This window comes from Amphiprion ocellaris, chromosome 10 (assembly GCF_022539595.1).
Source record: "Amphiprion ocellaris isolate individual 3 ecotype Okinawa chromosome 10, ASM2253959v1, whole genome shotgun sequence".
In the NCBI taxonomy this organism is placed as follows: domain Eukaryota; kingdom Metazoa; phylum Chordata; class Actinopteri; family Pomacentridae; genus Amphiprion; species Amphiprion ocellaris.
In genome coordinates, this window is record NC_072775.1 from 36,055,753 (window position 1) to 36,077,752 (window position 22,000).

The 22,000-nt window shown below is 40.8% G+C and overlaps 2 protein-coding genes across 8 annotated transcripts in view; one reads left to right on the forward strand and one right to left on the reverse strand.

Moving 5' to 3' along the window:
* The window catches only part of LOC111564482 (disco-interacting protein 2 homolog C), a 125,553-nt gene extending 119,363 nt beyond the window's left edge, over window positions 1–6,190 (forward strand). For 5 of the 6 annotated variants that reach the window (XM_055014708.1, XM_055014705.1, XM_055014704.1 and 2 more), the window contains 6 exons: window positions 1,493–1,554; window positions 1,884–1,941; window positions 2,018–2,092; window positions 3,219–3,393; window positions 3,519–3,642; window positions 4,482–6,190. In XM_055014708.1, coding sequence (XP_054870683.1) covers window positions 1,493–1,554; window positions 1,884–1,941; window positions 2,018–2,092; window positions 3,219–3,393; window positions 3,519–3,642; window positions 4,482–4,734 — 747 coding nt within the window. In that variant the 3' untranslated portion in view covers window positions 4,735–6,190. Of the gene's footprint in view, window positions 1–1,492; window positions 1,555–1,883; window positions 1,942–2,017; window positions 2,093–3,218; window positions 3,394–3,518; window positions 3,643–4,481 lie in introns of those variants that run through there. The other variant, XR_008603080.1, reaches the window with a different exon arrangement.
* A 3,855-nt stretch (window positions 6,191–10,045) lies between these two features.
* The window catches only part of zmynd11 (zinc finger, MYND-type containing 11), a 51,192-nt gene continuing 39,237 nt past the window's right edge, over window positions 10,046–22,000 (reverse strand). For both annotated transcript variants that reach the window (XM_023264071.3, XM_023264070.3), the window contains 4 exons: window positions 18,686–18,760; window positions 16,091–16,369; window positions 15,270–15,455; window positions 10,046–14,221 (listed from right to left, as the gene is read on the reverse strand). In XM_023264071.3, coding sequence (XP_023119839.1) covers window positions 14,099–14,221; window positions 15,270–15,455; window positions 16,091–16,369; window positions 18,686–18,760 — 663 coding nt within the window. In that variant the 3' untranslated portion in view covers window positions 10,046–14,098. The remainder of the gene's footprint in view (window positions 14,222–15,269; window positions 15,456–16,090; window positions 16,370–18,685; window positions 18,761–22,000) is intronic.

Consider the following 22,000-nt stretch of genomic DNA (forward strand, 5'->3'; position numbering starts at 1 on the left):
AAATATCAGACAGAACAGTTCGCAGGATTGTGAGAAAAGCAAGTCAAAACCCACGTTTGACTGCATGATCCCTCCAGAAAGATCTGGCAGACACTGGAGTTGTGGTACACTATTCCACTATAAAGAGATACTTGTACAAATATGGTCTTCATGGAAGAGCCATCAGAAGAAAGCCTCTTCTGCATCCTCACCACTAAAATCAGCATTTGAAGTTTGCAAATGAACATATAGACAAGCCTGATGCATTTTGGAAACAAGTTCTGTGGACCAATGAGGTTAAAATAGAACTTTTTGGCCGCAATGAGCAAAGGTACGTTTGGAGAAGAAAGGGCACAGAATTTAATGAACAGAACCTCTGTCCAACTGTTAAGCATGGTGGTGGATCAGTCATGCTTTGGGGTTGTATTGCAGCCAGTGGCACAGGGAACGTTTCATGAGTAGAAGGAAAAATGGATTCAATAAAATTTCAGCAAATTTTGGATGCTAACTTGATGCCATCTGTGAAAAAGCTGAAGTTAAAGACAGGATGGCTTCTAAAAATGGACAATGATCTGAAACACGCCTCAAAATCCACGGTGGATTACATCAAGAGGCGTAAACTGAAGGTTTTGCCATGGCCTTCACAATCTCCTGACCTCAACATCATTGAAAATCTATAGATAGACCTTAAAAGAGCAATGTGTGACAGACAGCCCAGAAATCTCAAAGAACTGGAAGACTTTTGTAAGGAAGAATGGGTGAAGATACCTCAAACAAGAACTTAAAGACTCTTAGCTGGCTACAAGCCAGCTGTGATACTTGCCAAAGGGGGCAGTACAAGGTATTAACTCTGCAGGGTGCCCAAACTTTTGCAGACGTCATTATTGTGTTTTCTGTTATTTTGAAAGTGTAAATGATTGAAATAAAATCTAACTTTTTTTTGACATAAGAATGTCTTATCTGTAATTTGATGCCTTTTGGAGATTTTTCCATCTTTCCTTGGCTTCTTTATGCACATTAATACAAACTTACCTGGGGTGCCCAAACTTTCGATCCCCACTGTATATATTATATCTGCATGTTTCTGCTTCCTGTCCGAGGGTTTGTTGTGTTCAGAGCTGCAGTTGTTCCGCCTGATGGTGTTTCTGGTTGTTGGCCTTTGTTTCCCAGCATGCCGCTGTGTGGAGGAGGAAGGAAGAGGTCGGAGTCTGAACCAGCTGATTCTCCTCAGCAGATCTGAGATCAGCTGGGATCTTTAAAATCAGATCTGCAGCAGTTTTAACGTGTTTGTATTGAACCTCTCATCATCTTTTCCTTCGTTCTTCCTTCTTAAAGCTGCTTCCTGCTGGTTCTGTTTGTTTGCTCGTCAGTCGACTAGAATCTGGGTTCTGCTGCTTTTTATTTTCTGTTTCAGAAACGTTCTGTTTCCTGCTGGAGGCCTCTAGCAGCCTGCTAGGAGTACCATTAGTACTACAGTAGAACGCAGTACTGACCGTGTTGTGGTGTTTTTCAGGGCACCTCAGGACCCGACCCCACCACCGTGTTCGTGGACATGAGGGCGCTGCGACACGACAGGTGAGCTCACCTGGAAACATCCTCTGTCTGTTGGTGATGAACTAGCCCTAAAGCTAACCCTAAAGCTAACACTAAAGCTAGCCCATACAAAGCTAACCCTAAAGCTAACTCTAAAGCTAACCCATGCAAAGCTAACCCTAAAGCTAACCCATACAAAGCTAATCCTAAAGCTAACCCTAAAGCTAGCACTAAAGATAGCACTAAAGCTAACCCATACAAAGCTAACTCTTAAGCTAACCCATACAAAGCTAACCATAAAGCTAACCCATACAAAGCTAACCCTAAAGCTAACCCTAAAGCTAAGCTCATGTTCTGGATTTTCTCTGCAGGGTCCGGCTGGTGGAGCGGGGGTCACCTCACAGTTTACCTCTGATGGAGTCTGGGAAGGTAAAAGTGGTTTTAGAGCTAAAAGACGGCTTAACGTTGGATGGCTTTCTCTGATTGGTCGGTTTCGTCTGAGCAGATCCTGCCGGGAGTCCGAATCATCATCGCCAACCCAGAGACCAAGGGACCAATGGGAGAGTCACATCTGGGGGAGGTGGGTCTGAACTTTAGATGATGTTGCTCTATTGATCCGTTCCAATGAGCCATCAATCGGTTCGAGTCATTTTTGAGGAACTTCAGCTTCTTAAATGAGAATATTTTCTGGTTTCTTTCCTCCACTTCAGTCAACTGGAGATCTTTGGTCAAAATAAGACGTTTGTTCGACTTTAAGAAACTCTGATCCACATTTTTCACCATTTTCTGACATTTTAGACCAAACAGCTGATCAGGTACTGCGGAACTTAATCGACAGATTCATGGACAGTGGAAATATTCTTTAGCTGCAGCTGGGTTTATTTTCTGAATTATTATTTTAAAATTTCAACAATGTTTTTGACAATGTTAGCACACTAAGGCTAACATGCTAATGTTAGCTCAAATTATTAATATGGGCTAAAATTTTGACCATGTTACATGTCAAAGCTAATATGCTAATGTGAGTTCAAATGGTTGACATTAAATATTAATGTGCTAACTTTGAGAATGTTAGCACATTAAGGCTAAAATGCTAATGTTAGTACTGTCAAGATTAAGTATTCCTATTGTAACTTGGCACTGTGAAATGTTATGGCTAACATGCTAATGTTAGCTCAAATTATTGATATTTGTTAAGATTTTGCTAACTTTGACCATGCTAACATGTTAAAGCTAACATGCTAATCTGATTGAAGTTAAATATTAATGTGCTAACCTGGTAAAAATGACAGTAATCTGAAGTTAAGCTGCTAAAATCAAATATTAATGTGACGACTTCAGCCATGTTAAACTATAAACATTAAATATTATTGTACCTTTAGCACTTTAACATGTTATGCTAAGATGCTAATGTTGACTAAAATGATTAAAATGAAATATAAATATGCTAACTTATTAATGTTAGTTAAAACTACTTTAAAAATAATATTGGTGGTCGAACGTGTTTACACTGAATTTTTAACTGCTCCATCTGACTGATGGTGAACATCTAGAACATCTGGAAAATCTGGATGCTGTTGTTTGATGTGTTCTGAAGTCTGTGGTTCTGATCTCCAATAATCCAACGAGTCCTCGAGGTTTAACGTATTTAGTATGTTGAATGTGTTAAACATGTCCCAGGCTGAGCAGGTTGTCGGTTTTTCCAGATCTGGGTCCACAGCGGTCATAACTCCAGTGGTTACTTCACCGTCTACGGAGACGAGACGCTGCAGTCTGACCACTTCAGCTCCAGACTGAGCTTCGGAGACACTCAGACCATCTGGGCCAGAACCGGGTACCTGGGGTTCCTCCGCAGAACCGAGCTGACCGACGCCAGCGGAGGTACGAACCAGCCGAGCTTCTACAGAAATGACAATCATCTGGAAGTTTTTAACTCTTTTCTGGTGTTTTTCTGCAATAAACTGACTGAAGACAGCAGATTGATCCTGAGGTGTTTCTGTCTGCAGAACGTCATGATGCCCTCTACGTGGTCGGAGCTCTGGAGGAAGCCATGGAGCTCCGAGGGATGAGGTACCACCCCATCGACATCGAGACCTCCGTCATCAGGACGCACAAGAGCATCACGGAGTGGTGAGGAACACCAGACACATGCCAGACACACGGTTTAAAGACCTTCACTGATGTCCTTCTGAGGGTTGGATGGTCCAGCTGTGGAACTCTGAGATGCTACAGGAAGCAGTTAAAGCTAAAAGCTGGAGTTGAATGTGTCGTAGAAAATCTGCAGGAATCCATCCAGTCTTTAAAATCAACTGTGAGCCTTAAAGTGAAGTTAACCTGTTGTTATGGATCACAGGGAAGGCAGAGAGCATTGTGGGAGTTTATCTAGCAATGGGCACCGTGACAACGACTCTGAGGAGGTTAATGTCCTCCAACCAGAGCTGCTGTCCTTTAAATCTACGTTCTTTCTAACAGCAGATCTAAACATCAGGACTAGCATGTTGTGATCACTTGTCAATCAGATTTTAGTCCCGCCCTCAAACACTTGCAGCGTCCTGGTTTATTTTCATCCAAACTGAATCAGAATTTACTGAATCAACATCATGATGGGCTAAAAAACACCAGAAACCACCGACTGAGACCAGAAACCCATCAGGAAAACGTTTACCGAGTTCATTAATCAGGCGACAAGTCGACTCGTTTTCTCCCAGACTTCTATTCAGTCTGCTAGTGGAGGAGTTGCCCCCTGCTGGCTAGTGGACAGAATGCAGGTTTAAGGTACTAATAAATCTGATAAAAGCTTCTTAATGAATGACCTTCTATGAGCAGAACTGTTCCTGGTGGAACCATAAACATCAGCAATCATGTGTTGCACGTCATGCTAACAGCTAATGCTAACCGACAACAATCTTTAGAAGGCGATAAAGATGGCGTTGCTGCGATTCAAACTGGGTTCTTTGGTTCCGTTGCAGCGCCGTGTTCACGTGGACCAACCTGCTGGTGGTGGTGGTGGAGCTGGACGGCTCGGAGCAGGAGGCCCTGGACCTGGTCCCGCTGGTCACCAACGTGGTCCTGGAGGAGCACTACCTGATTGTGGGCGTGGTGGTGGTGGTCGACATCGGCGTCATCCCCATCAACTCCCGCGGCGAGAAGCAGCGGATGCACCTGAGAGATGGCTTCCTGGCCGACCAGCTGGATCCCATCTATGTGGCCTACAACATGTAGCGCCCCCTGGTGGCCTACAGCATGTAGCATAGCGCCCCTTGGTGGAGCTGCAACATGTAGCGTAGCACCCCCTGGTGGAGCTGCAACATGTAGCACCCCCTGGTGGAGCTGCCAGAAGCTTATGGATTCTTACCACCCTGATCTCCGTCTGCCAGGCGGATCTTCCTCCCAGGCGGTTCGTCTTCATCGTCCAGTAGGAGGCAGCAGATTCTGACTTTTAAACCCTCGCCTTTTATTTTGCTTTCTGTTTTTAGCACGTCCTCCATAAAGTTCATTCTATTTTTTCCACAACGATCTTTACACAACAAACTGATATTCTGCATTTTTACGACATCGACCGTTTTGATACGAGGGAATCTTTCCCTCCGTTTACCGGGAGGTACGTTAGCTTTACGTTAGCTTCACGTTTTATTTCTGAGCTCCTTTCATTCAGGAACAGCTTTACTTTTCAAACTCACATCATGTAAGTATGTACAAAAAGAAGCGGATTAATTTATTTTGTTCCTCTTTTAGAACTATATGACGAGATGTTCAAGAATGGTTTGCTCTTGAATCTTTGCTAATATAAGAAATAAAAAGCAACGTATTATCTGGGGGGAAACAGAAGTTTATAGATTCTATTAAAGGAGGGTTCAGGATTAAACTAAAGCAGTTCAACGTGTCAACGGACGATGAGTTTTATTCCAGATTCTGATCCACAGACGTCCAGTTTGACTCCAGTCACCTGGAAAAGGACTTTTCTACTTTAATTCTGACTTGTCGTAGTTTTAGTTCATCAGATGAACATTTTCCTTTTTTATGACGTGTAAACTGGTCAGAATAAAGCTGTAGATATGTTAAGGTGGAATTCTGCAGAACCATCACAGCAGCTTGATGCAATAATCACAGATATTGATCTGATAATGAATGAATTAAACCTGATAATCAGACTTCATATCAGGAGTGAAGCTTTTTTAAAATTCTGAAATGTTTTCAGGTGGTTTTGAACAGAAATGTTGAGTTTTATTCGTATTTTATGAACATTTCTGTTCCTGAACTAAAGGTAAAATCTTATTTTAACTGAACTCCTGAGTTTTGAAGGCACAGATTGTAGTTTTAAATCAGAATAAATGAAGTTTCCTTCAAGCGTTTGCTGCCCCCGTGTGGCGACCAGGGGAACCTCTGGATCAAAACTCTTTCTGGGTTTCTGGAATAGAACTCGTCGGTCCGGTCGAGCGTTCTTGCGGCTGGGAAAAGGTTCTTTAGTCTGTAGAGTTTTTAATCAGAGACCCTTTAACTCTTCAGGCAGAATGTTCTAGTTTAAAGAGAAAAGCACTTTCTTCACCATATGTTTCTTTTATCAGCAGAATGTTTGTCCCAGGTTTGTTTTTTTAAAAAAGGTTTTAAAAACGTCTTATTTGAGTCGACATCAAGTCTTTCAGTTTAATAAAAAGATTTCAACAGTTTTGACAATAAAGCGTTTTTGTTGGTTTTATTGTTTCTACCAGAACCAGTTTCATTCATTGAGAACAAATCTGTAAATTTAAACCAAACATTTAAAGAAAAAGAAGATTTCTGCTATGAATTAACATCAATATTTAAACCTGTTAAGACTTTAGAATGTCTTTATGTAAATTTATCTGAAATGTTTAATATTAACCCTCCTGTTGTCCTCATTTACAGCACCAAAAAATATAGTTTCCTTGTCTGAAAAAAATCCAAAAATTCAGAAAAAAAATTCCCCAAATTTATAAAAAAATTTGCTAAAATCTTCAGGAAGAAAATTCCTTAAAACTTTCCCTTAAAAGTTTTTTTTTTTTTAAATCCCCAAATTTGGCAAGAATTAAAAATTGTACATATTTTCCAAAAATGAGAAAAACCTTACCAAAAAATCCTAAAAATATCTAAAGTGATTACATATATATCAGTAAAACTTCTAATATTTTCTTTAAGAACATTCACATAAAAATCAACCAAAATCCTGTGAAATTCCCTGGATTTTGGTTGACTTTTTGTGAATGTTCTTAAACATTTTTTTAAACATTTTTTTCCACCAAAAAATTTTTAAAAATTTCCCAAAAATGTTGAAAATGTGGGTGTTTTCACTGTGAAAAAAATATACATTTTTTTTTTTTTTTTTTTAAAAACATATTTTCAAACTTTAAAACGGGTCAATTTGACCTGCAGGACGACACGAGGGTTAAGAACCAAAACTATATGAAACACAATTTGCCCAATCATAAGAAATATTAAGACTAATATCCTTTGGTTGTTCTGGGGCGTCCTATGGGGTCTGGGACCAGAAGACGTCTTGGAGTGTCCAATGGGGTCTGGATGAGGACGTTGGCAGTGGATCCTTTGGGTTCTCTGGGTTCTCCAGTGGATTCTCTGGGAATCTAACTGGTTCCACTGCATCCTGTTGATGTTTGAGCAGAATGGGGTCCAGGAAGTTTGGAGGTCAGATCAACATCTTGGGTGACTATCATGTTCCTCCAGATGTTCCTAGTTTATGTTCTTGTGATGTGGTGGGGTGTGTCTTCCTGCGGGGGTTGACCAGTGACATTTAGGATTGTTATTTAGAGCGATCTAGTTCTGGGACAACTTTTATTTGGTGTCTAAGTCTCATCAACACAGACATCAGAATCCAAGGTTCTCCAGTAGAACACCTCATAGAACCGATATGATTGATGTCAGTGGTCCTGATGCTGTGGCTGATCAGTGTATCGTATGGATGAACAAACTCCACCTCCACCAGACGAAGCTCCTTGTCCTCCAGGTCAGTCCCTCTAGACAATAAACCAACATCCAGCTGGAACCAACTCAGACCCACAAAGTCCTCCAGAGAGTTGGGTGTCATGATGGATGACCAGCTAACCTCCATGTTTGTCCTGTAGAACATCAGGAAGATCAGACCCTTCCTGTCTGAACATGCAGCTCCTGGTCCAGGTCTCTAAGATCAGCTCCTTACTGGAGGCCTCCCTTCATGGAGGTCAAACCTCTGCACTTCCTGTAGACACCACGGTCCTATTATCACACTACAACCAGTTTCATGGCTCTTCTCCAGGTTGTTTTCTCCTGACTACATCCTTGGTGGTGGATCTACTCTCAGATGGACGTCGCTGTGGATAAAAGCTTCTGATAAATGAAACAGTAGAATTGTAATTTTGAAGATTTCTTGAAATAAGATATTTAGAATATTGAGATCTTAAAATTAGCTGGGAAAACTTATTTTAAGCTCTATTTTACCAATATTGTCAAGCTTAGGTTCTTAAAATAAGCCAGACATGCTTTTAAAAAAAAAAAAGTTTTTCACTCAAAAATAGATTTTTGCTTTCTTGTGTCCTCCTAATTTGAGATGTATTAAACTTGAGTTTTCTTGTAAAAATCAACTGAAAACAAGATAATTTATAGATTGTTTGACTTAAAAAATTTAAGATGCATTTAAAACAAGTCCCTCTATCTTGCTGAAATGTCTGTTGTTAAATGAATTTATCTTAAATTGAGTGGGATGAGACATTTTGACTATTCAATTTTCAATTCAATTTATTTATATAGCGCCAATTACAGTCAAATTGTCTCGAGACGCTTTACAGAACCCATATGCCTGAACCCCCACAGCAAGCCAAAAGGCGACAGTGGCAAGGAAAACACCCTTTAACAGGGAAAAAAACCTCGAGCAGAACCCGGCTCTAATGTGGGGGGACCCATCTGCCTGCTGGCCGGGCGGGTTGAGAGGGACAGAAGAGGTAGAGAGGTAGAGATAGAGGGATAGAGGTAGAGAGGTGGGGGGTGGGACACAAGGACCATAAAACAGCCACACATCTGAAGCATCCAGCTCTGGGACCAGGGACACTCAGAGAAAGGACACAGAAAGAAACAGAGTGAATGTAATGCAATAATGGTATATATAGTAAATACATAGGTAGTTAGAGAAGGGCTCAGTGCATCCAGAGAGGTTCCCCAGCAGCCTAGGCCTATAGCAGCATAACTAGGGGCAGACTAAAGGGACGTCAAGAGGGGAAGTCAGTTGTGCAAATGAAAACACCAGCTCACCCCCTCAGGGTCACCCAGTCAGTCCTAACTATAAGCTTTGTCTAAAAGGAAGGTTTTAAGCCTGGTCTTAAAATTAGAGAGGGTGTCCGCCTCCCGAACCCAAACTGGGAACTGGTTCCACAGGAGAGGAGCTGATAACTGAAGGCTCTGCCTCCCATTCTACTTTTAGAGATTCTAGGAACAACAAGTAAGTCTGCAGTCTGAGAGCGAAGAGTTCTGCTAGGATAATATGATACTATCAGGTCTTTAAGATATGATGGAGATTGGTTGTTAAGAGCTTTATATGTCAGAAGAAGGATTTTGAATTCTATTCTAGATTTAACAGGGAGCCAATGAAGAGAAACCAATATAGAAGAAATATGATCTCTCTTGCTAACTCCTGTCAGTACTCTGGCTGCAGCATTTTGGATCAGCTGTAGATATTTCAGAGAGCTATTGGGACAACCTGATAATAAGGAATTACAGTAGTCAAGTCTAGAAGTAACAAATGCATGGACTAGTTTTTCTGCATCACTCTGAGACAGGATGTTCCTGATTTTCACAATATTTCTCAGGTGGAAAAAGGAAGTCCTACAGATTTGTTTTATGTGCGAGTTAAAGGACATGTCCTGGTCAAAGATAACACCGAGGTTCCTCACAGTAGTACTGGAGGCCAATGTAATGCCATCCAGAGTAACTATATGCTTTGAAAGCAATTCTCTAAGATGTTTGGGGCCAAATACAATGACTTCAGTCTTGTCTGAATTTAGTAGTAAGAAATTATAGGTCATCCAGGTCTTTATGTCCTTAAGACAATCTTGCAGTCTAGCTAGCTGATTAGTTTCATTTGGCTTCATAGATAAATACAATTGAGTGTCGTCAGCATAACAATGGAAATGAATACAGTGCTTCCTAATAATGTTGCCTAAGGGAAGCATGTATAATGTGAACAGTATTGGTCCTAAGACAGAACCCTGAGGAACTCCATGATTAACCCTAGTATGCTCAGAAGAGTCATTGTTGACATGCACAAACTGGAACCTGTCTGATAAGTAGGATTTAAACCAGTCCAGTGCTGTCCCTTTAAATACTAGAAATAAGAAATAGACTTGGTAAGATCTGGAGTTTTTGCAGTGCATCCTGAAAAAACTGAGGAGCAGAAACGTAAAAAAAATGATGATTTGTGGACTTTCCTGGTTAAAAAAAAAGGTGACAGAATCTGAAGTTGAACCAACAAAAACCATCTGCATTTAAAATGTTCTATCACAGTTCCAGAAAGAAGAAAGCCGGAGTTGCAGCGTCTTGTTGATACATTTATTTCCTCCATGTTAGCACATAGAATATATTTATATACATATTGCTAGCTAAAGTGTCAAAAAAAACCAAAACAAAAAGGTCGGAGCATAGAAAATGTTAAGCCACGATTAATAGTTTACATATGGACAGAACAGAAGAACATGATGAAGCTTCACAGCGACTTTATTCCTGGTACGAGTACTCTAAGGATTCATGTAGTACTCGCAGTATCACGTACTGAAATAAGAGCCGTGAAAGTCACTCGCCGTCCGTCCACTTCCTCACGTTTCCTCCATGACGTGAAACGAGCTCGACAGAAGCTCCAGAAGACCAGAGAAGCGTCACTGTCGTATTGCTGAGGAAGTGCAGCTATGCATTTCCTCCTTTATATGATTAGAAGAAAGCAGAAAGAAAAGCAGCCGGAGACACAAACAGCTTTACTCATGCAGGTAAAAACACACAGCGGCGAGAAAAAGCCAAAGAAAAGCTCAGCGGCCCGATGGACGAAGATAAAACCAGAAGCTAAAAAAACCCTGAAAGGAAAACGGGAAAACAAGCGACACAAAGAGCCAATATGAGAAAAGTTTGTACAAAACTAGAACTAACAGTCGTCCAGAGAACTGCAAAAAAACAAGTGGAGATCTGAGAATCCATTTACAATGTACAGAAAACATGAAGTTTATTTACATGTAGTGCAACGAAGAAGAGAAGAAGTTTGACCTTCAGAGGAGAACTCAGACACGACGAGAACATGGAACCAGGAAGAACAGGAGGAACGTCAGCGTCTTCCGGGAGCTCACAAAGGAACACTGAGAACTTTTAAAGTCTGGAAATAAAGCAAATTCTTTGATAGTGGGCAGCTCTCCTACAAAGACTACATATATATATAGAAAACATCTCTGGGTTCTTCTGATTATCAACCAACTCCAGGAACATCCACCGCTTTAATCGGAGCTACGACACATTTTTAGTCATTTCACCACGAGGTCCAGCAAACGCTCAAAAAACGAGATTCCAAACCTTCAATTCATCATTAAAAGAGCAGGAGGAGCTTTGATTTCAGCCGGAAATTCTAAAATCTCCAGATGTCCTTCAACCAGCTGCTGCTTCCTTTAAAAACAGGAAGAAACATCGGTTTGGGTTCGCTGCTGCCGTACGCTACACTCCCCGTGTTTCCATACGAATGTTCAGCAAACTGAAATGTCGCAGAAAACGCAAATAAAGACCAAAAAAGAAAAAAACTGTCGGCGTCAGAAGAAGCCTGAATAAAACCAAGGTCATGAATCCCACGAGGACAGAACGCTTCTTAAAATACCAGATTTTCCATCCTCCAAGCCTTTTATCCATCATAAACAGAGCTGGAACCGAGTCTGATTTCATGTTTTACACCGCAGGAGCCCAAACTCAGCCGGACGTTCTAAAATCTCCAGATATCCTTCAACCAGCTGCTGCTTCCTTTAACACTTTGATGCATAAAATGGGTCAAAAGTGACCCAAATCCAATAGAAAATGGTTATCTCCTGACCCACACAGCGCATCAAAGGGTTAAAAACAGGAAGTCGAGGCCTCAAAGAAATGTCGGTGTGGGTTCGTTGCTGCCGTTGAATTGTCACAGAAAATGTAAATAAAGACAAAAAAAACCTTTCAGTCTGAGTGTTGATCCATGAGGACAGAACGATTCCCCAAACAGGAGATTCTCTGTCATCCAAACCTTTCATCCATCATAAACAGCTGGAACCTGATTTCATGTTTTAGACCAAACTCAGCCAGAGGTTCTAAGATCTCCAGATATCCTGATCCCTCAGGACCGTTCACATTAACATGGTTCTACAGTCCGATCCGCATCCAGCTGCTGCTTCCTTTAAAGGCAGGAAGTCCGACGGCAGCACAGGGTTCGATCCTGTCTGATACGTAGAGGACATCTGGAGACTTTAGAACTTGGAAAACAGCTGAAAAGTCGAAGCCCAACTGAGACAGATTTTCTCAAAATGAAGCGCCGTAAACTTTGACCCTCTTTAGTGTGAAACAAGCATCCGGGTGTTTCCTGAACTCTCAGACAGTTTGCTAACAGAACAAATCTCAAAGATAAAACCAAACTTTGTCCGTCTACGACAGAAAAACCGAAAGAGGTCTTCAAGTTTTACTTCCTCAGTTAAGAATCAACTCAAGTCAGCGTAAAAACTTCCTCCACTAACTTTTACTGACTCAACACTTCAAAATGTGCCTTAGAGTAGAACATAAAAGCTGATAAAAACTACGGAACCCTCCTTAAAAACAAACGTCAGACTGAGGAGAATATTTAGACATTTAGCGCCTGAACCTGTAGGTTTTTGAGATGTGTTGACTAAAGGAAGAAAAACTGCAGCTTTCAGTTGCTGTTAATGAAACTCAGCGTCGATTTTTTTACATGAAAACTCGTCCAGATAAACGAAAAACAGCTCCACACAAAAATAAATCAACTTATGAAGCTAAAGTCTTTAGCTTGTTTCTCGGTTAAACTAAACAGGCACTTTGAAGATGAAGAGACGTCTGAAGTCTTGATGTTTTCTAGATTTTCTGACATTAACGTAGAAGTAAAAGATGAATTTATTAACTGGTAAAAACCGAATCGTTAGAAGGAAAAGGGTCACTTTAGATTTCAGGATGTTTTCCACCGAAGGAGCCAGAAGTTCTAGGATCTCCAGATATCCTTCAACCTGAGCCCTCAGGAACATTAACATGGTTCTGCAGTCATTTAGAAGGAAAAGGGTCATCTTAGAGCAATTCTGCTGCTGTTTAGGCGGTAAAATGGCTCTAAAATGAGCCTGATAAAACAGGAATGACGTCTTTTTCCAGCCGGACCGACTGACTGGATGCCTCACTGTTTAAGTTGAGCTGAGTTTTCAATTACAGCAGAAAAAAAAGCTCTTTAAATGTGGAGTGTCTACCCACGATGTGAGAATCTACGGCGTTTTATTTTAGCAGGTAAAAAGGCAACGCGTCGTTCAGTCCATTTTCATCACTGATGAAACAGTTGACAAACTTCTCAAAGAAACAAAAGAGAAAAACGGCAATTTCATCGCCTGATTAAACACCAAAGCCCAGCACCGATACTTAGCTACACATCCAGAAGTAGACGCGTCCCATCGTCACGTTTGCGTAAAGTTTCTCGTCCTCAGGCTCCTGGTTCTTCTGTTTGATGAAGACAGACGGCGACTCTACGACATGCATGAAGCCTCAGGAGGAGAAAAGAAACATGAGAGGAGCTCCACTAGAAGAACCACGGGGATAAACTCCGACGCTACGCTGCAGGACGAGGAGGACGAGCCGCCCGGTCAGGATCTCAGGAAACTTTTTGGCAATTTTACAAGTGTTTGGGTCGTTAAGGAGAAATAAAAAAACCTCTAAGATCCAGCTCAGTTTCATTACAAACCTCCTTATTTCACGTGGGACTCATAAAAACAGTCGATAAACAACCCGGACTGTGTTCTACTGTCGGTTCTAGTAGAAGATTTGTGCGTCGGCATCTCTTCAGCCGACTGACCCTGTTCCCAATAAGTGACTTCAGATTTTAGGTAGAAACCAGAGAAAGTGCGATTCGCCGCAACAGATCCATGAAGATAATCACAGAAAGTCGTCATCCACCACTCAGCTGCTTGTTTTTTTTTGTAGTTTTTCTTAAAATGTTTTTCTCTACGAAAGCAGAGCTGCTCAGACTTCCACCGCATTTACAATAAGAAAAAAGTTACTTTAAAAATCCAGGTAATAAAATGTTTTCAGTTAATGCTCATCGCTTCCTACACACTTAAATAACACATTCTGACACAAAATTAGCACTTCAGGAAAGAAAAAGTAAAAAAACAACAACACAGAAATCATAGCGGAACTCTGCATTCCAGAGAACCGACGTTAAATAAAGAACAGAAGGAACGAGTCGCTCCTCAGCCGGAGGAACGTCCAGAGAGTTCAGGAAGGCAGGTGAGAAGCAGGTTGGTGTTTGACACTGACTGACTGATAGGAGGCGGAGATGGCGGGAGCCAATGGCGTGCCGTGTGAGGTCCGAGGGGGCGGGGCTTGTTCATCTCTTCCTGCGGCAGGTCCGTTTGTGGTCGGCGTGCCAGTGTTCCTGCTGGCACTTAATGGAGCAGTACGAGGTGTTCCAGCAGCAGTGGTACATGGCCTCCTCCTCACAGTTATAGCACTGGAGAAAACAGAAAAACACAACAAATAACAAACACACAACAACTAACAAAAACACAACAAATAACTATAAAAACTTTGACCCTCTTTAGTGTGAAACAAGCATCCAGGTGTTTCCTGAACTCTCAGACAGTTTGCTAAAAGAACAAAGCTCAAAGATAAAACCAAACTTTGTCCGTCTACGACAGAAAAGTCTTCAAGTTTTACTTCCTCAGTTAAGAATCAATTCAAGTCAGCGTAAAAACTTCCTCCACTAACTTTTACTGATTCAACACTTCAAAATGTGCCTTAGAGTAGAACATAGAAGCTGATAAAAACTACGGAACCCTCCTTAAAAACAAACGTCAGACTGAGGAGAATATTTAGACATTTAGCGCCTGAACCTGTAGGTTTTTGAGATGTGTTGACTAAAGGAAGAAAAACTGCAGCTTTCAGTTGCTGTTAATGAAACTCAGCATCAATTGTTTTACATGAAAACTCGTCCAGATAAAAGAAAAACAGCTCCACACAAAAATAAATCAACTTATGAAGCTAAAGTCTTTAGCTTGTTGCTCGATTAAACTAAACAGGCACTTTGAAGATGAAAAGACGTCTGAAGTCTTGATGTTTTCTAGATTTTCTGACATTAAAGTAGAAGTAAAAGATGAATTTATTAACTGGTAAAAACCGAATGTTTTAGGTGTTTTAGAAACAGTCTGAAATCAGTCCTAAAAAGGTCAAGAAGCAGTACAAAATCAGGAACAAAATCAAACCTAAACTACTAAAAAAGTCCAAAACAGTCTTAAACCAGTCCAAAAAAGTGTTCAGAACCAGTCAGAATACAGTCTGAAACCAGTTCAAAACCAGTCGTAAAAAAAGGTCTAAAACCAGTACACAATCTGGACCAAAACCAAACCTAAACTACTGATAAAAAAATGTAAGACAAATTCTGGTGCAGTTCAACTAAAAGTGTAGTGTTTCTGACATGTACAGTGTAATGATACTGCCACCTCCATGCCTGACGGTACTGCACCAATGACCTCCTATCAGGTGTAGTGGGCTGGACTCACCCACTGCTTCTTCTTGGTCTGGGAGATGAGCTGCTTGTGTTGGGCCACCAGCTTCTTCACCTCCTCCACCAGCTCCTCTTTACATTTCTCCTTCACCTGCTTACATTTACGCTCCATCTCGGCCTGAGCTCCGGCCACCGCCTTGCTGACCGCCTGACGCTTCTCCTCCTCCATCTCCGCTCGCAGCTGCACACAGACGGAAGTTAGACTGCAGGCCTTCGTTTAGCACATGAAACCAACCAGACCTCCTCCTCTGGTTCTTCATCTCCAGGAACTCTATCAATGATCAGAACTCTACATTCATACTGGGAATATTTCCAGAGTTCCAGGTCCTTGAAGTCCATAGAGGAGAACGTTCCCTGTAGAAAGTTCTAGAGTCTACTCTAGAACTTTCTCCTCTATGGACTTCAAGGACCTGGAATTCTGGCGATATTCCCAGTATGAAGGTAGAACTTCCTTCTATGTCACAGATTGGTTCATTTACATCATTTTGCTTGTTTTTGTGGTTGTTCTGTGTCATACTTTGGTCATTTTATGTGTTTAGGAGTTCATTTTGTGTCACATTTTACTTATTTTATGTCATTTTGTGGTTTTTGTGTAACATTTCAGTTGTGTCTTACTGCAGGTGTTTTGTGTCACATTACTGCAGACCGAATTATTTGATCATCTGGTTTTTGTTCATTTTTTGAAACCAACTCTGAGCTGTAACTCTGAAATATTCACAGAAGAAGATGAAACTTTGCTGTGTTAAATGAAGTTCCTGCAGGTACAGAACCAGTCGGGTGGAGGCTGTGACGGATTCTTCCAGAATCCAGACCGACCTTCTCCAGAGCTTCCCTGACCACCCTCTCCGTCTCTCTCTTGTTGTCGGCCTTCATCATCTCCTTGACGTCGTTGAACACCTTGGTGTATTTCTCATGGCACATGTTCTGGCAGGCGCCGTCGCTGCTGGTCTGGGTCCCGCGGTGCAGCGTCCTCGGCGACCCTCCGCTCGCCTTCTTGGTCTGCGTCGACACCGACAGCTTCTCCGGCTGCTGCGGCGCTGACGACACCGAGATCTCCTGACTGGAGCTGACGGCCTCCATCTCCGGCTCTGGGTCCTGAGCAAAGACAAAGGCAGAGACAGATTAATTAAAAGAAAAGGACGAATTACCTTCAGACGGACAGACGCTGCAGGACGAAGATCTGCCAGGACTTTCTGCTCTGGTCCAGGTCAGATATTATATTCTGACATTTCTAAACAGACTAGTTGTCTGCACGTTGGTCTCTAATCTAAATCTGACCTTCTTCCCTCTACAATATAAACCCAAAGATCAGAGAGAATCCTCAGAACTGGTGCTGGTGTTGCTTGCATGAACTGCTGCTCTGTCGGTGTCACTTCTCCTGATATCAGTAAACCTTCCTCTCAGCCTAAGTCATCTGATCTCCTCATCCTCTGGACCTCGATGAACTTCCACAACAATCACTACATCACGTCCACATCAAAATTCTGCATTTTTAGAACAAGGATGTTTTTGACTCAGTTTGTTCAAAATTAATAAACTAGTCCACAACAGAAAAAATGTCCAGAATTACTCAAAAATGGTTTAAAATGACTCAAAATCTGTCCAGAATGACAAAAAATTGACTCAAATGACTCGAAAATGTTCTGAAATGAGTCATAGTTTGTCCAAATTTACTCCAAAATTATCCAAAATGACTGAAATTTGTCCAAAATGACTTTAAATTTATGTGAAACTTTTGAAGATAGATTTAGAGATAGAACATCCCCCGTAGAAAGTTCTAGAGTAGACCTACCGACAGCTGGAGAAAGTTCTAGAGTAGACCTACCGACAACTGGAGAAGTTCTAGAGTAGACCTACCGACAACTGGAGAAAGTTCTAGAGCAGACCTACCGACAACTGGAGAAAGTTCTAGAGTAGACCTACCGACAACTGGAGAAGTTCTAGAGTAGACCTACCGACAACTGGAGAAAGTTCAAGAGTAGACCTACCCACAACTAGAAAAAGTACCGACAACTCTACTGTTGTTGGTAGGTCTACTCTAGAACTTAGTTGAGAGATTCAGGGAGACGAGGACAAAACGGCAAATACAGATGGAAATTCAAGTAAAGTTCAAATTGTCAAAAATGACAAACTGCCGAAAACGATTGAAAACCTGATCAAAGTGAGTAAAATTTGAACACAATGGCTCGAAAATGTTCCAAAATTACTTGTAGTTTGTTCAAAATTGTTAATAAAATAGTCTACAACTGAAGAATTGTCCAGAATTACTCAAAAATGGTCTAAAATGACTCAAAATTTGTCCGAACTGGTCAAACATTTGTCCAGAATGACAGAAATTTGACCCAAATGACTCGAAAATGTTCTGAAATGACTCATAGTTTGTCCAAATTTATTCAAAAAATTGTCCAAAATGACTTTAAATTTATGTGACATTCTTGAAAACTGTCCAGTTCCTGTTTCTGGGTTCAGATTTATCACTATTTGATGGACTTTTTCCATCATTTTGAGCCTCAGAACTTCATCAGTGCAGCAGATAGACATGACATTTAGGAGGAAAATTTTGCAGTATTTTAGTAATTTTCATGGACATCATGCCATCATGGACACATTCGAGTGATTTTCAACAAATGTGAGTAAATTTTTTTAGTCATTTTTGTGTAGTTTTTGTACACCTTTGTGCCATTTTGAACACATTTTAAGTGATTTTGTTCTCTAAATGGTAAATGGTCTGTATTTATACGGAGCTTTACTATACTTGAAGCGTCATCCATTCACACACACACACACACACACACACACACACACACACACACACACACACACACACACACACACACACACACACACACACACACACACACACACACACACACACACACTAATGGTGGAAGCTGGCATGCTAGGCGCTAACCACGACCCATCAGGAGCAGGTAGGGGTTCGGTGTCTTGCTCAGGGACACCTGGACATGAGCTCTCTAGGCCAGGGATCGAACCAGCAACCCTCCGGTTACAAGACGGCCACTCTACCCACTGAGCCATGCTGCCCCTAAAGACTGAATCTGTTGATCATCACACATTCTCTGCCGCAAATCAAAGGATTTCTGCCAGTTAGAAAGACTGGCAGAAAGTTTTGGACATGATTTTATAGCTGAAGACATTTCTGAGTTCTCTCTCCTTCCACTGAGGACAGACGCTTTGACACGTTGAATATACTGCCTTCATTGTATCATCTTGTTTTATTTCATGGACTTCAGAAAAAGCAGCAGAACATTAAACCTTTGAGAGTTTCTTCTCTGCAGGTTACTTGTGGTTCTGTTGGATTTTAACGTCGGGATCACTGAGACTCTTTCAGCTTCACTGGATCCAGATTTTATTTTCTGGATTTAACTCTAGTCTGACGGCTGAACTTACACTGACTTCCTCTTTGGGCTCCACGATCTGAGTCCGGCGGCTCTTCTTCGCTTTGGGCTCCTGGCTTCCTTTGAGCTGCAGGAAAAACAACCAGAAATCAGGTTTTCTTCTTCTATTAGAGTTTGGACGGAAATATTTAGAAGTGCAAACAAACAGAAAACCACACATGACGTTTGAAAAGCCATTTCTAAACTGTAACTCAGAGCTGAAGCTAATTTGTTTTTTTTTTAACAGGCAGCAAGTCATTTCGTATTATAAAAAAGGCCTTCGACTGGGTTACTTTAAATTTCCATATAATCTTTTTTATAATTTCAAGTGTCTAACTGTCCATAATTCTTTTTAAAACAGTCCCAGTTTTCAGCTGGAACAATATTTCCTGTAACTACGAATCTTTAAAGCCGCAAAAAACCCCAAAAAAGCAAAACCAGGCATGGCAACAGCAAATTTTGATTTCAGCTGAAAATGTTCGGTATACAATCTTCAGGGGGTTCCAGGGGGGCACAGCCCCCCCTTGAGCTGAGACGTTTTCAGTAAAATAGAGGTGATTTAGAATGAAAAACATGCATAGAATTACAGAAGACTAGATTGTAATGAATAAGTTAATTTAATGAAAAGTTAACTTACTTTTTCTTCAATGTCTCACTGCATTTAGTCCTACAATTTTTACAGTTCTATAGGTCTTTTAACACTATTTACACTGGAGTTCTACACTGGTCACAAAGTCACTTCTAATGTCACAGTTTCCTCTATGGCAGGGGTATTCAACTAAAATTCAAAGTGGTCCAGTCAGAGAAAATGTATTAAAGCAAAGGTCCGGAACATCATAAAGTCTGCCTTCAATTAGTGCGATATATGATAATGTAACCTAGAAGTTTTATTAGCATGTGCATGTAATCAATAGCTGACCATCAAATCAAATAAATTCAGTACGGTTCAAAAACATTTTGACAACATTTATTAACAAATAACTTTTGATATAACTGTACATCTTAAAATTAAGTGCAGAACTTGAAAAAATAATGACTAAACAACCCAAACCAGCTTATATACATCTTTAACAATACCTAAATCTCAAAAAATGTACACAATTCAACACTTTAACATTTTTTTTCTGTCTTGTTACTCACCTTATATCCCTGCTGCTTAATGGGAGAACTGAGCTGCAGTTTGCCCTGCCAGTATTTTTTGAATTGTGTATTTTGAATTGTGGTCTGAATGGTGTCAGGGTCGTTCTCAAACACATCTGGAGCTCACTGGTCAGTCTGGAACCATATTCAGTTTTGTCATGTTTGTTATGTTCATAGTTGAGAAAGGTGCCTCCAGCTGGATGTCGAGCCAAACATGGTCAGCATGTGCAGGACTATTTCCCTCTGGGTGTCGCTTTATTCATTTCCTTTTTTGTCTGTCCCTCACCTCTCAACTGTTTTCTGAACGCAGAGCTGTGATGTTTAGTAGCTGAATGCAGAGACTTCATTGGCTGAGTAGCGTCACGTGGGATGGCTGAACTCGTACCTAATTGGTCTGTGTGTTTCCTGAGCTGCTAACTAATGCCGTAAACACTAGGAAAGCTTTGCCGGTAAAACAGAAGCGGCTGGTCAAATTTAAAATCCCGTTACAATTTACTGATTACAGGTCCGGTCCGTATAAGACGGCGTCTGGGTCCGGATCCGGACCGCGGTCCACCAGTTAGTGACCCCTGCTCTATGGAGTCAGCTGTGTCAGTTTTCTTTACATTTCCAGAACACTCTTTAAACACTATCAGTGATTCATTTTGCCCTGAGTCATGAGTCAAATACCCAGTGTTTTGTTAAATGACTCTAATGACTTTTCTCTCAAGCCAATTCCATCGGAACTTGTTTTTGACACTTTTATCTATTTCTAGCACCGATGACTCTTGATCTTTCAATAAAAACCTCACGATTCCACCGAAAACGATCCCAATAGCTCAAAATTCCAACACGAACATGCCGCCATGAATTGTAACAAAAGAATGCATCGAGCAATTTGATTGGTCCAATCGTTGGCAGCTGACCAATTTCGACCAATCGCAAGGCCTTTTACAATGCAGCAGGAGCTAGACTGGTTCTCTTTGTCTGTTACGCTGCGGGAGAAACGCCGAGCGCTTCTCAAAAACCGGGAGCAAGAGTAACAAAAACATACCTCACCCCCCCTAAAATTTTCTCAACGGATTTGGACGATTCACAGAAATGATCAATTTGAAAATTAAAACGGCGGATTTCCGCGGAACTGTGGAAAATTGCCATGCCTGAAAATCACATTTTGCAGAAACACAGAATGAAACCCTCCAGATCATCTTAAGTTCTACAAAAACTCCCGTCTTGTTCCTCACACAGCTTCAAACTCAGATTTATTACTGCATTAATATCTAATTTTTTTAAACATTTAATGTTCTGAACAGTAAAACTAATAAATGATGCTAAGCTGCAGTTCCTCCAGCAGGTGGCGCCATCTGATGGATTCAAACTGGACTGAATGTGGACCTGGACTGGGATGAGTTTAACACCTCTGGTCTGGTTTCTTGGTTCAGGAAATCCATCCAGCCAGGAGGATGTGTTAAGCATCACGTGTGGAAATATTTACCACTAGAAACACCTCGAATTAACGCTCCGATGTTAAACGTTAAGATAATCAGAGAATTTACTCAACATTTGTCGACTTTTAGAGAGATTTTATTCATGTAGAGCTGCTGAAATGTCTTTAAAATGGAGAAATTAGCCTTTTTTGTGAGCTTCTTTAATAGATATTTAAAATTTCTAACAAACTGTTTTTCATTTGCGGCGACACCAAACGTTTTTATCTCCTAATGAACGGTGTTATTTTGGACACGATTCAAGGCATTTTTGGGCCATTTAGAATCAATTTAAACACATTTAAAAGCATTTCAAACAGCTTTAAACTCATTTTAGGCACATTTCAGGTCATTTTAATTCTGTTGGGAATATTTTTGAGTCACTTTGGACAAGTTTCGAGTCATTTTAGATCATTTTTTACTACTTTTAGGCAAATTTCTGGCCATTTTGGCAAATATAGCTCTTAGGAATATTTCTGAGTCATTGTGGACAAGTCTGAAAGCATTTCAGACAGTTTTTGACTATTTTTGGACAAGTTTCAGGTCATTTTGACATTAAGATAATCAGAGAATTTACTCAACATTTGTCCAGTTTTAAAGAGATTTTATTCAGGTTGAGCTGCTGAAATGTGTTTAAAATGGAGAAATCGGCCCTTTTTTTGAGAGAGAGATGAAAAGTCTTCCAGACGTTTTTATCTTCTAACAAACTGTGGTAGAAAAGTTTA